Below are 12,760 nucleotides of genomic sequence, written 5' to 3'. Positions count from 1 at the left end.
TGGGATGCAAAACAAGACAGGTGCTCAGTAAGGGATTGCTGCAGAGGGCAGAAATTGGTTTATCCTCCTACATTAAGTTGTATCATACAAAAGGAAACAAATGCATCCCTGCATATCCCCTGTGATATTCAAAATGGAAGTTGTGGGGGTTGGGATGGGTACTTCGGAGGCGGTCAGAAGATGTGGCTAGAACAAGAAATAAGGTTGTAGAATGTGGTATAGTGGACAGTGTGTCAGACTAAAGCTGGGTAGACCTGGGTTCAAGTCCCTGCTCAGCCATGAAGCTTGCTGTTGACCCAGTACCTCTCAGCCTAAGGCACTTTACAGGATTTTTGTGAGTATAAAATGGGGGGGGGGGGAGATTACTGTGCATGGCACCTTGAGCTCCTTGGAGGAACGGTGGGATAAAAATGTGATAGTTATCATTCATCCCAGAGGATAGCTGGAGGCCATGTGATGTGGTAACATGGATTACACTAAGCAGTTCTGGATCTATCTAGATGGGAGACATCCTGGATAACCTATGTATGCCATCTTGACCTCTGTGGTAGAAGAAAAATGGAACATACATGTAATAAATAAATGTATAGAAACAGAAACATAAATATATGTAGGAAGTGAATATTAGAATGCTGGGAGTTGAAGAAAAAGTGCTGGTAGGGAGTAACTAAAATGCTGCTGGAGATGAAGGGGGGGGGAAATAAGTGACATCTTAGTGAGCTGGATTCTATGGAGTATCTTACAAGGAAGGCATCCTCTAACTAGCATGTTGCAGCAATGATACACAATTCCCTTACAGAGATGGACAAATTGCTGGGGCAGGAGTATGCCCTAGTTCCTGTTTTATCTATATTATTCATTCCAGTCCAAGAAATGGAGAATGAAATGGGCACTGGAAAACAACATGAATGTGTCCATAATCACACATGCCCACACTCACCAGTTTCCAGAAATAAGCCAGGTACACTGTTCTGGAGCTCCAAGATAATTCTTTTGTACACCCCATCATTAAATAACAGGAAGAATTCTCACAGCAACATAAACAATCTGCCAGCTTGAACTCACCATCTGGCTTGCTGGAGTCCAACAGACTGCAGTCCATGGATGACCAGAGTGGGTTAATCTTCTTATTGTCTGTACTAACGATACGTACCAACTTTGGCTGTGCCCCAGGATTCTACAAGGTAGAAGGAATGACCTCTGAACATGTAGTCCTGACTTAAGGGTTATAGTCTGAGTAATTAGCATTCTGTGTTCAGTCAAATGGCCAAATGCCTAGCCTTTATTGGAAACCACTAATGTCCAACAAAGGGAGCTTTGACTCTCAAATCCTTACACCCCCAAAATCATGTTGATAGTCTCTAAGAGGTGTTACTGGACCCGAATCTAGCTGCAATAACATCCCAACACCATGCTACAGGGGCACAGTAGCATCAGTTGGTAGAATTACGTCATGGAGATATTTTCCTTCTTGGCTTCTCCTGCTGCCATCTTCCACCGCTTTGGAGCAAAATTACACCTATCTACAGTTGAAATGATGTGTGCTTTATTACTGGTGACTGTAGTTCACCATCTAAACGGATGCCTATAAATTTAGCTTCCTTGACAATATGAGGTCACCAGAAAGTAAGGGGGAAGAGGAATAAAGCAGAATGACACTCTGGCTGACCATTCATGGTCAGCCAAGATACCTGGTCAACAGAGTTGGTAGGCACTGAACAAAGTCTGGGTTGGATCCAGATGTGCACTTGTGCAGGCAGAAAGCATTTCTGCTTATGTGTGTGGGGGGAGAGGCATGCTTTCTATAGATTAGTCACTTTTGATGCAGCCCTTCACATTGTATCACACTGTGTTTGCAAGGGTTCCCCCAACCATCAACTTTGTGGGTGCCACAGGAAGAAGTGAGAAGATCTGTTCCACAAGTGGGAACACTCACTTGCCATTCTTAGGATTTAACCCTGTGTGTTTATTCCACATCTACCTGTACATTTAGGTGTATCTCCTATTTGGGGACAGACATAGTGATTTCTTGCTAAAGTTATGCTATAGAATCCCACCTTGCAAGAAACTGTGCTCTTCAGTGCCAGCTCCTGTATTAGAGTAATGAGATGCTGCTGAGCCCTAGAGTGGGGAAAAGGGGACAGGAACTCATTAGGCAGAAGGAGCCATCATGGGCTCTCCTCATTGGCCATGGTACTACATGGAAACAACTATTTCAAGATAGCCCAGACTATGATTACTGCTCCCTTCAAGCTCAGTCAAGTCATGGTACTCACTGGCAGTAGCTGGGGATAGTGCCAACATCCATGTCTTTCATGGTGTAGGCATTCACGTGGCAGGCTCTCCACTGGGTTCGGCCCTGGCACACAGTATCAGTAACATGCAGAATGTCATGGCATCCCACTTGAAGCTGACCAGCTGTTTGCTTCTCAAGACAAAGGTTGGACCGAACATAGAAAGAGTCACCAGATGTTACCAGCTTGGAGTTCAAGTCACTCAGCAGTTTCTTATAACCTGTTTGGAGAGATAGTATAAAGAATTGTGTGCTTGTGTACATATAGCAGTAGCATAAGCTGGGATGCAGTAGGAAGAGGACACAGCAGCAGTTACTTCCTTGAATAAGAGTCCTGCTCTCCCTACTCATGAATGGTGATATATCCGATCCAGACCAAAGTCTTTTGATGCCTGAAGTGGAAAATTCAAATGATACCTTTCTCACATTAATTAACATGAGGCACAATCTTGCAGAAAGTTCTCCAGCATAAGCTTCATTGAAATGTTCTTTTACTCACCTTCTACTCACTTCAGTGGGGCTTATGCAACAGAAATTCCCAGGAGACTGTACCTGTAGTTCAAGTCCATCAATCTTCCACTTGGCTACTTCTAAGTAACGTCTGCTGCCTTTCCATGCTTTGTGACAGAACTTCCTTGGAGATACCACTGATCACTGGCAGAAAGGAGGCATCAAAGTAGGCAGATATCCCTTACCCTCCATGTTGGGCCTCACAGACAGGCAGCAGAAACCATTCACCCGCTCTAGGACCCAAAGGGCCTCCTCAAGTGTAGCCTCTTCCAGGACAGCCTTGAAACCTGGTTCCATCACTCCATAGTCCACCTACAGGTGGTTGAAGATTCAAGAGAAAAATAATATTAGCCTAAAAAATAAAACTCACCTGGGGAGTGGGACAGGATCAGAGAGAAAGCCGAGCAGGGTGGCAATTACAGTCTGACCAACTTGGGGCACAGATGCAGACTGGAATGACACTTTTATGTATTAGGACAGCTTTGCTCATCTGAGCAAGGTCTTCTGCAGGTGCCAACTTGCAAATGGGCAAAATCGACATCTGCCACTGTGGCCCCCACTTTGTGGAATGGCTTGCCTGAGGGAGGTCAGGAAGGCTCCCACTCTCCTGGCTTTCTGCAAACTATGCAAACCTGAACTGTTCAAGAGGGCTTTTCTACAGAGGCAATAGGGTGGCACTGGACAAAACGATTCTCAAAAATTATTTGGGTAAATGATTAGAGACAATAGACTAGACCAGTGGTGTCAGACTTAAGGCCCAGGGGCCGGAAGCAGCCTGCCCAAGGCTTTAATCAGGCCCGCAGCTCTTTTCTTCCCCCCTCCCCCTCCTGTCCTCCCCCTTTGAATCTTGAGGCTGCCCAAGTTTCCAGCTTCCTCCTCTTGTCTTTGCCTGCTTTGGCAGGAAGCTCTTCTGGGCTTGCAAAGTTACAAGGAAAATACGGAATGGATTTTTCCATTAAGGTCTCTGCACCCAGATAGTCTACTCTGGGACTGTTTCCAGCAATAGAAACAGTGCTCTGGGACTGGAATGACAGCCCCCAGAGTAGAATGACGGTCCCTAGCAATAGAATCTGTGTTCTGGGACTGGAATGACAGGGCACAGAGTGGAATGACATCCCCTGGGAGTAACAGCAGCATTCTAGGAATGGAACTGCATTCTGGGGGCCCTCATTCCAATCCCAGAACGCTTCTGCTACTCACAAGGACTGTCATTTAACTCTGGTGGCTGTCATTCCAGTCCCAGAGTAGTCTATCTGGGTCCAGAGACCTTAATGGGAAATCCATTCCACATTTTCTTGGCAACTTTGTGCTGCAAAGTATTTCAATGGAGTAGAGCTCAAGTAGTTTCACTTTCCGGTGTTTGTATAGCTCAGAGGTGGCCAAACTAGAGCCGCATGCAGCTCTTTCACACATATTGTGTGGCTCCTGGCAGGGCCTCTGGGGAAGCTAAGTATCATTAGGAAACAAATATCATTGGACAAATAAATATCATTATCAATATATCTGCTTTTACCACTTTTGTTATTATTTTTGGCAGTCTCATTTAATGTTAATAAAAAGCAAATCTGCATATTTCCCAATAAAAAGTGCAATATTTGTTCATGTCCTGCGGCGCTCGAACATCTGACATTTATTCTATGTGGCTCTTATGTTAAGCAAGTTTGGCCACCCCTGGTATAGCTGAAGCTGTTGCTTGCTGGAGTTGTCTCCTTGCAAATACAGGGTTGATGTTTTGAGCCAGCTTGTCTCTGCTGAATGGACCTGAGAACTGGTGCCTGAGTGAGTAGTCTAACCTGGGAACCCACAGCCAAAGGGGGACATAACACTGGAGAGCCACTGTCACTCTTTTTTTTTGGATTTTAAAATGTTTATTAAGATCAAGTATAACTTATCACATATACAATAACTGCAAAACAGTATGCAAAAGTCCTGAGAATCCAAAATTACAAACCAGCCAAATACCTGGGGGAGAGGAGAGAAGCTTGCAATACCCAGCCATTGTATGTTCCTAGGCTCAGAGCATTTTACATTTTTAGTTTCTGCTGTGATCCTTGTGCTTTTTCTTGATGTTTTATTTTAAAAATTGCATTGCCAAATCCCACTATTCCCCCACTTTTCCAGTTTAGGCAGGCATCTTTTAAGGGGGAGGAAGGTTTGGGAGGTGTCAGTTATCAAAGACTGTTAAATAAACAAAATATCACAAGAGTTTTAAGCATATTTGTATTTTAAGTAAAAAAATAGTATCTTTAATTGACACACATGGCCTGGCCCCACAAAATCCCATTTATGTCAAGTCCGGCCCTTGTAACAAATGAGTTCAACACCCCTGGTCTAGACTACTGTGTATAGCTTGTACTGCCTGTTGCCATATTACTATGTAATTTTTGCATCATTTAATATATTATCATGTTAATACTTATGCTTTGCTTCAGTTCTGTTTTCAGATATCTGGCTGGTTCCAGATTTCTACAATCCAAATTCTGTTGTAGTGTTTATGGAATGCTGACTGTATTGAGTCAGTCTGTGTAATCTGGGTTGAGTCCCAGTAAGAAAGGTGGATTATAAATAACATAAATAAATAAAATCAATGTAGGACCGAACGCCCTACCAGTTTGGCAGTGGACAGGAAGCACCAAAGCTCCTGTAGGGTGCAGCAGAAGCTACACAGAATGACTTACATTTCAATTGTACTCAAGAATACATGGGCCAGTGACCCACAGCAATTTCTTCTTTTTAGCTTTTGAGTAAGAGTTGAGGTAATGTGTTCCTAGATTCAGCATTCTAAAGGTAGCTCATCGGGTTTTCCTGAAATGTCCCACATTGGACAGTTCATGCTCTCTACTGCCAGTGGCTGACCAGGCTTCCAACATATGGGCTACATTTAAATGTTGAGCCTTCCCAGAAGCTGTGCAGCTATCATGGATTTCTTTTTAACAGTCCAGACAAAACATGCACAACATGTCCTTCCAGTGCAGGGGAATTATAGTCCCCCAGCACTCAAAGCTGAACATCTTGGGGTTTCTTCCTCCAGCAAGTAAACTACTGTGCGTATTAATGCTGTGGGGGACACAGGTTGTAGTAGCATTATGGACACCTACTGGATGTTACTACAGGAAGCAATAGAAGCACATTTCTTGCCTATCAGCACCATTTTGAATGCCGTTGCTTTTTAAATTTTTCTCTCCTTCCACCTTCCAGTGCTGAATGGCCAAAGAATATATTACAACCAAATGGTCATTCCCTGCAGCAAGGCTCTGCTACTGCCCAGGAATGGGGGATAAAAATTGTGACTGGAGTACATGAGAGAAAGGGTTGTCTCTGTAGGGAAAAGATACAGTCTAGGAAAGGCCCTTAGAAGTATAGCAAAGACTGTATGTGCAAAGAGTTCAGCATCTTACCAGCACAATTTGTTGGCCTGGTGATAAGGACATCTCGTCAGCAGCAGAGCCTAGCGTGACTTGGTGAATGAAGATACCCGTCTGGTTGCCTCCAATGACACTGATCTGTTCCAGCAGATCATTGGCTTGGAACGCAATGGTGGTGATGCGGCTCGGGAAGCGCTGTGCAAGCCGCCGGCGCATGGGTACGCTGGGGAGAACAGAAACAGCAAAAAGAGGGTGGGTGTGGATCTTCTGCTCTGGCTCCTTCTATATGAGCATCTCAACCATTCATTATGTGACCCATTATGCAAAAATCAAAAGATGCATAGCTGAAGGTAGGATATTATGGACGAGAAGTTTTAATCACCAGAAACTGCATTATGGAGAAAAGACCCCAGTATTCTGTTTTGGCTATGAATAGGTAAAGGTCAGATGATCGGTAAAACAGCCTAGAACAGGGGTGGCCAAACTTGCTTAACGTAAGAACCACATAGAATAAATGTCAGATGTTTGAGAACCACAAGACATGAACAAATATTACACACCTGTTTTTATTGAAAAATATGCAAATTTGCTTTTATTAATATTAAATTGATAACTTTAGATGGGGAGGGAGGGGAGAAAGAGACAGAAAGAAAGGTGGAAAGAAAGTAAATAGATGGAGGAGGGAGGGAGAGGTGGAAAGAAAGCAACTTTAATGTTAAATGTGTCCTCCAAGTCCCTCCCCGCCCCCACACTGGCTGGCTTGGCTTGGAGAAGGGATTTAAAGAGACAAATGCCTTCTCCAAGCTGGCGGGGGGCGGGGTTTGAGAATGCAGTTAATGTTCAAGTTGCTTTCTGTCTCTGCACTGGCTGGGGGGAGGAAAGACCAAGTGGGGGGTATGCCTCCCCTTTGCTTCCCCAGCCACTGTAGCGGGAGCCACACAATATGTGTGAAAGAGCCGCATGTGGCTCCCGGGCCACAGTTTGGCCACCCCTGGCCTAGAGGCACACTGTATATTAAACAATGCATATGCATTTGGAGAAAGATGTGAAATCGCTATCTGCTTTTGGAATCTTTAATCCTCATCTAGACAGTAGTGTGACATATAGCCCTATTCATTAAAATCTGTGCTCAGATGCAGTGATAGTAAAGTAATCAAGGCAATGAACCTCCTGCCTTGCCTGTGCCTGCATGGTCCCATGCTTCTCCCTGCCAACTCGCTTCAGACAGATTTCTTGGCTAATCATCTCAGCTTGACCTTGAAACCCATTTGCACTTGCAGATGGACCCAGTTTGTGACTTCAGCTCATCCATCCTTGGTCTCTGAGTTTTGTCCCTGTGGTAGATGTTCCAGCTCTAAGCCTATTGAGGCAAACCACATCAAAGCCCACACCACCAATTCTCAGGACATGAGCCTATGGATACTTCTGATGAAAGCTGCCAACTGCCCCATAGCCAGAAAATTTTCAGGGGGGGGGGGCACCGGGGAAACAAAATTAAAAAAAACCCTTAAGTTCTTGATGATATCCTCGCAAGGGCTGCTCATGTGGTCGTCCAGGTGAGGCACCTCTATCGAGTGTGCATGTGTGTGCGGCAGTGACCTCCCTCCCCACAACTTCTTGACGGATTGTTTTGCAAGACTGCATGGAAATGGAGCTGCGATGGCTCAAGTGGTTAAGACGCTGAACTGCAGGCTGTGGAAGGTCAGTAGTTCAGCAGTTCGAGACCCGAGTGTGCCGCATGACGGAGTGAGCTCCCGTCTCTAGTTCCAGCTCCTGCCAACCTAGCAGTTCGAAAGCAAGAAATTGCAAGTAGATAAATAGGTACCACTTCAGTGGGAAGGTAACAGCGTTCCGTGCGCCTTGGTGTTTAGTCATGCCGGCCACATGACCACGGAAACGTCTTCGGACAGCGCTGGCTCTTCGGCTTTGAAACGGAGATGAGCACCGCAACCCTAGAGTCGGACTTGACTGGCTTTCGAGCAAGGGAACCTTTACCTTTTTTTAATGGAAAGTGGGGAGGAAGGGGCTCACGGCAGTGGCGGTTCTTACCTGGGGCAGCTTCTCCCTCCATCTCTCCAGGGTACCTGCAAAACTGCTGGGCACAGCAGAGAGGCGCACGTGCTCACTTCCCTCCCTGGGACTGGCTGGCTGGCAGGGATCTTCTTGCCCTCCCTTTGTTTTCGCCGCAAAGGAAATGTACGTTACATTGCCCAGCATGCTCTTGCGGCTCTTACTAAATAGACGGGACTGGCGGTGCTGGAGCAGCTGCTGCTGCTTTAATAATCAGAGTCCCCCCAGCGGCGTCAGTGAGGGACAGAACAGTTGGGACTGGATCACTCCTTCCTTCCCATTTTAGAGCTGGTTGAACTTTTTAGCCCGCAGGCGCGAATTGGAAGGCTGGCGCATGGGAGAAAATGGAAGGGACAGCAGCTGCCTGTTTCTGCAGCAGAAGCAGGGGGTGGGGAGAAGTGGGAGCATGACAGAAGCCTTGCCTCCTGCCTCGAGGAGCTTGCCCTTTAAAGGGGCCGTGCACTGCTGCTGCTGAGTCCAGGCCAGTGCTTACACCCAGCCCGCTATGCTATGCCCGATTTAAAATTTAAAGGGATTTTTAGAAATGCAAAAAGAAAGAAAGAAAGAAAGAAAGGATTATTGGGAAAGTAAAGTTGTGGGGTGTGGAGGGTGAGTCAGGGGGCGTGGCCACAGTATGCCCCATCATGGCTGCGAGCCTGGCTGCCAGTGGTCTGGCCCTTAACATTTACCTCTCTGAAATGCAGGGGTCCATGTGGATCCACTGGGAAGTGTCACCTGTTAACAAAGAAACATTTGATTAAATGGGTGGAATGGGATCACTCACTGTTTATCCCCACCCCAAACATGAACATAATGGGCAGACAACATACCTACTGATCAAAGTGGGCCAGTAATCTCTGCAGCAAGACACAGAAGCCATTGAGTACTGGGTTGATACTCTACAAGTTTGCTCAATGTATCTCCCTTGCCTTGATGGAACCAGCGACATGTATCTTTTCTCGCATGGAGTGGGTTGTTACAGGGAATTGTTAGCCTGAGCCTCCCCTTGGCACATGAAGGATGGTACCCTGGCCAGGTTAGGGCCAAAGTTGGCAAGCGGCAAGTCTAGCCCTCTCTGTGTGCAAAGCCAACTAGCCCGGACATGTGCCAGGACTGTGCTCTCTCTGACTCATTCAGCCATCAAGCTCACATACAGCAATCACTACCTGTCATCGTGAAAGGACAATGCCTATAATTTCATCATCTCAAAGGTGTCAGCAAACCTGCATTCCAGCTCAACGTCTCACAATCAAACCTCTGGACTTTGCCCCTTGATACCAGGACCACCCCAGCCACAGTCTATTGTCGTCATTATTTTCTTAATGGCCCAGCCATTAATGGAGCAAAGACTCTGCAATTGTCCCATGCCTGCCTTCTTTTGTCCAAAACCCCTTTTGAGACATTACCGGCCATCATGGTCCATCCTGGACCATTGCCCTATTGTGCCCTCTACCCCAAAGGTACAATTTTCCTATATCTGGGCTCCAAACCCAGCCATCTTTGGTTCAGTCTCCTGGGACATGTACTGGCTGGGTCCCCCATCTCTTTTGAGTCTTCACCAATGTAGTGGGTTAAACGCATGAAGAAACCACTGAGACTGATGTAGTGATCAGCATGGTTTACTGGTACACAACAAGACAAAGACTAACAGCCGGCTGGCCAACTATATACACACCTGGGGACACACCCCTAGGGTTTAAATCTCCCGCCACGGTCCCATTGGTTCCCCCAGTGGAGGGACTAGGAGTCTAGTCCCATTGTTCTTCCAGAGTCAAGCTCTGGGGTATTCGCTGGCCCCTGGTGGCGGTCAGCGGACACAACAACCAACGTACTTGCCGGCCAAGCCATGTGCTCTTCACCTGTCAGGTACTTCAATGACAGTATCAACAGCAGGTTCTTAACGAGATTCAGCTCTATTGATCAGAGTGAAATCGACTTGGACTCTTTGAGTCAGGAATGACGCATACAAAATGGCAATAGTAAATATAGTGGGTTCATACAATACCCCCTGACACCAAGAGGACAATAAGCAATGAATACAGAACGCGGGGATTATTTAACCGTTCAGGGGTGAGCGGGAGAGTTGGAGGCATTCGCGCCTAAGCGGTGAGCGCTCAAGGCCAGCAGGCAGATAAGGAGCAAAGCCGAAATGCAGCTGCAGAGCAAAGCACATTCCAGCAGAAGGGAAAATAACCTCATGGTGGAACTACCCGACATCATCATGGACCCTCCTCTTCGGAAGGTGGCTATTTTCATACTACGTTTGTTTTGTATGCTGGTCTTGACTGTAACACTAAAACTAAACTAAACTAAACTAATTAGCTATAACCCCCATCAAAGTTTTGCCCTCTTTTATGTCTGATCTCTTAAGATCGCTTCACCCCTGTATTTCCTAGCTCTTCTCTGTGATATTTTTTTATTAAATTAGCTGAACGGATTAAGGTTATTTTCTTAATACATTACATAAAGATATTTCCTGTCTGTCATCTGTGCTGCTCCAAGAGAGTTCTGACTCTGGTCTAGTTGGAGTACGATCCCTAGTTTGCACACCTTATTAAGAAACGGCCTCTTCGCTAAATTCCCCCCCATCATCATTCAAACTGAGACCCAGTATTGTGGCTAACAGAACAGGCAGCAAAATAGGGAAAGGATTCAGAATGCCCTCCCTTTCTCTGTGCTGGCCTCCCCGTTCAGACGGCAGCCTTCCCAACTGCATTTTGTTTGTTTTTTTAAAAAAGTTTTAAAAAAAACTCTCATGGAAAAATTGCACATGACTTATTATTATTTGGAGTTTCCACTGGTCTCATAGCCTGTTATGAGAGCTCGCTCTGCTGAACTCATGTTTTAATCCTGTGACTTTGAGTCATATAACTGCCATTTGATGTTGTAGGTACACACAGACATCGATTACCACGGAACAAATTATGCATCTTTAATGCAAACAACAGACTTGAAAAATCAAATGCTTTTCTCTAAGGAAAACGAAATGGATGGGAAATTTCCACCAGCTTCCATACACTTCCTTTCAAACAAACAACTGCTCTGTGAACAAGAAAAGAAAGAGCAGAAGTGATACCACTGCAGTCACTGGCCTGTGTCCTCCTGTTTTGCTCAGCAAAATCTGAAGACTTCTTCCAGCCTCAGGAGCCTCTTAAGTTGCAGGAAGCCTCCTTAGGCTTGAAGAATGTCCCAGTCCTTTAAAAATGTGTGTGGGGGGTGGTAGAATCAAGTTTTCTTTTCTTTTACAAGTCTCCTTTTGTTTGGGGACTGAGGATGAGAGGAGATGCTTAGACCTTTAGTAAAAGTACATAGTCGGAGAGAAAAACATCAGTGTTCCCTATAGGCTGAGTTAGTGTGAGCTCAGTTTTTTTAGCCTCCGGCTCACACATTTTTGCCTTAGCTCAAGAAGGATGGCTCCAGAGCAAACTAGTTTATGCAGGAGCCAAATCGCTTGTTCACAACTTTAATGCCAGGAGCTCACAAAGGAGAATTTTTGCTCACAAGTCTACACAGCTTAGAGGGACCATTGGAAAACATGGAGACAGTACAAACTTGCCCAGATGGAATTTAGAGGGAAAGGCAGAGGTCGATTGGGGGGATCGCCGTTCCCCCGGGTGAGGGGTGGGGGCGGGGCACACGACGAAGCCCCGCCCCCTGCTTCCAGCCGCTCCGCTTCCGGCCCTCATTCAGCCAGGAGGAGGCAGGAGAAGAGGGAGGGTAAGTTGCTTCCTCCCCGCCTCTCCCCACCCCTGCCTGCCTGGGGCCAGGGAGGGCCTTGGCGGGGCTTCCTTGCACTCCCGCCGGCCTATGCTGAAGGAAAACACCAACCACAATTTGTGGAATGGATCCTTGGTTCAACTCCATGGATGTCTCTGGAGCACTACACCCCCTGTGGACAAATAGATGAAACAGAGGGCTTTTTTGGGATGGTACTCACTGGTACTGAGTACCAGCACTATTTCTTGGGGCTCTCTCAGGTCCTGAGAGGGAAACTGGTGAAACCTTACATGTGAATACTGGCACCTTTTTTTTCTTTTAATAAAAAAGCAGAATGAATATCTATTCCTCCTGAGAGATTTTTTTCAGTGCTTTAAGTGGTGTTTCAGTGACAGGCTGAACAATGGGAACGATTTTTATGCTCGTAGGTTTCTGTTTTCTTTTTACTTCTGTTGTGAGGCTTTGGGACTAGATCCTGGATATAAATAATAGCTATAACACCAGCTTCTTCACATCTTGCTTGTGAGCATGGCTAATGCCTCTTGGAACCAAAATGCTGAACTAGATGAAATGTTGTCCAGGCCAGCAAGACAATTAACGCAATCATGGAATCTCTTCATTTTCTGGGTTGTAATCATTTGTTTTTCGTTTTATGTGAAAAAGGCAATGCTAGGGCTTTTTCCCCTTTAGTATCACATTTTTTTAAAAGCCCAAGCATTGTCTTTTGAAACTATAGCTTTGTCAGTATTTAGAGATTACAAGTGGGACCTGCAAGAAACTTTTGGGAACAGCTACCCCATTCCCA

At 45.8% G+C, this 12,760-nt stretch overlaps 1 protein-coding gene across 1 annotated transcript in view; it reads right to left on the bottom strand.

Moving 5' to 3' along the window:
• The window catches only part of CARD14 (caspase recruitment domain family member 14), a 55,096-nt gene that overhangs the window by 7,474 nt on the left and 34,862 nt on the right, over positions 1-12,760 (bottom strand). The window contains exons 14-19 of the mRNA XM_015422475.1: positions 8,928-8,973; positions 6,202-6,391; positions 2,989-3,115; positions 2,277-2,514; positions 2,058-2,121; positions 1,066-1,177 (exon numbers count right to left, since the gene is read on the bottom strand). Coding sequence (XP_015277961.1) covers positions 1,066-1,177; positions 2,058-2,121; positions 2,277-2,514; positions 2,989-3,115; positions 6,202-6,391; positions 8,928-8,973 — 777 coding nt within the window. The remainder of the gene's footprint in view (positions 1-1,065; positions 1,178-2,057; positions 2,122-2,276; positions 2,515-2,988; positions 3,116-6,201; positions 6,392-8,927; positions 8,974-12,760) is intronic.

This window comes from Gekko japonicus, unplaced genomic scaffold (genome assembly GCF_001447785.1).
Source record: "Gekko japonicus isolate JY-2015 unplaced genomic scaffold, Gekko_japonicus_V1.1 scaffold1222, whole genome shotgun sequence".
Lineage (NCBI taxonomy): Eukaryota > Metazoa > Chordata > Lepidosauria > Squamata > Gekkonidae > Gekko > Gekko japonicus.
This window is presented reverse-complemented; position numbering and strand designations above follow the sequence as displayed.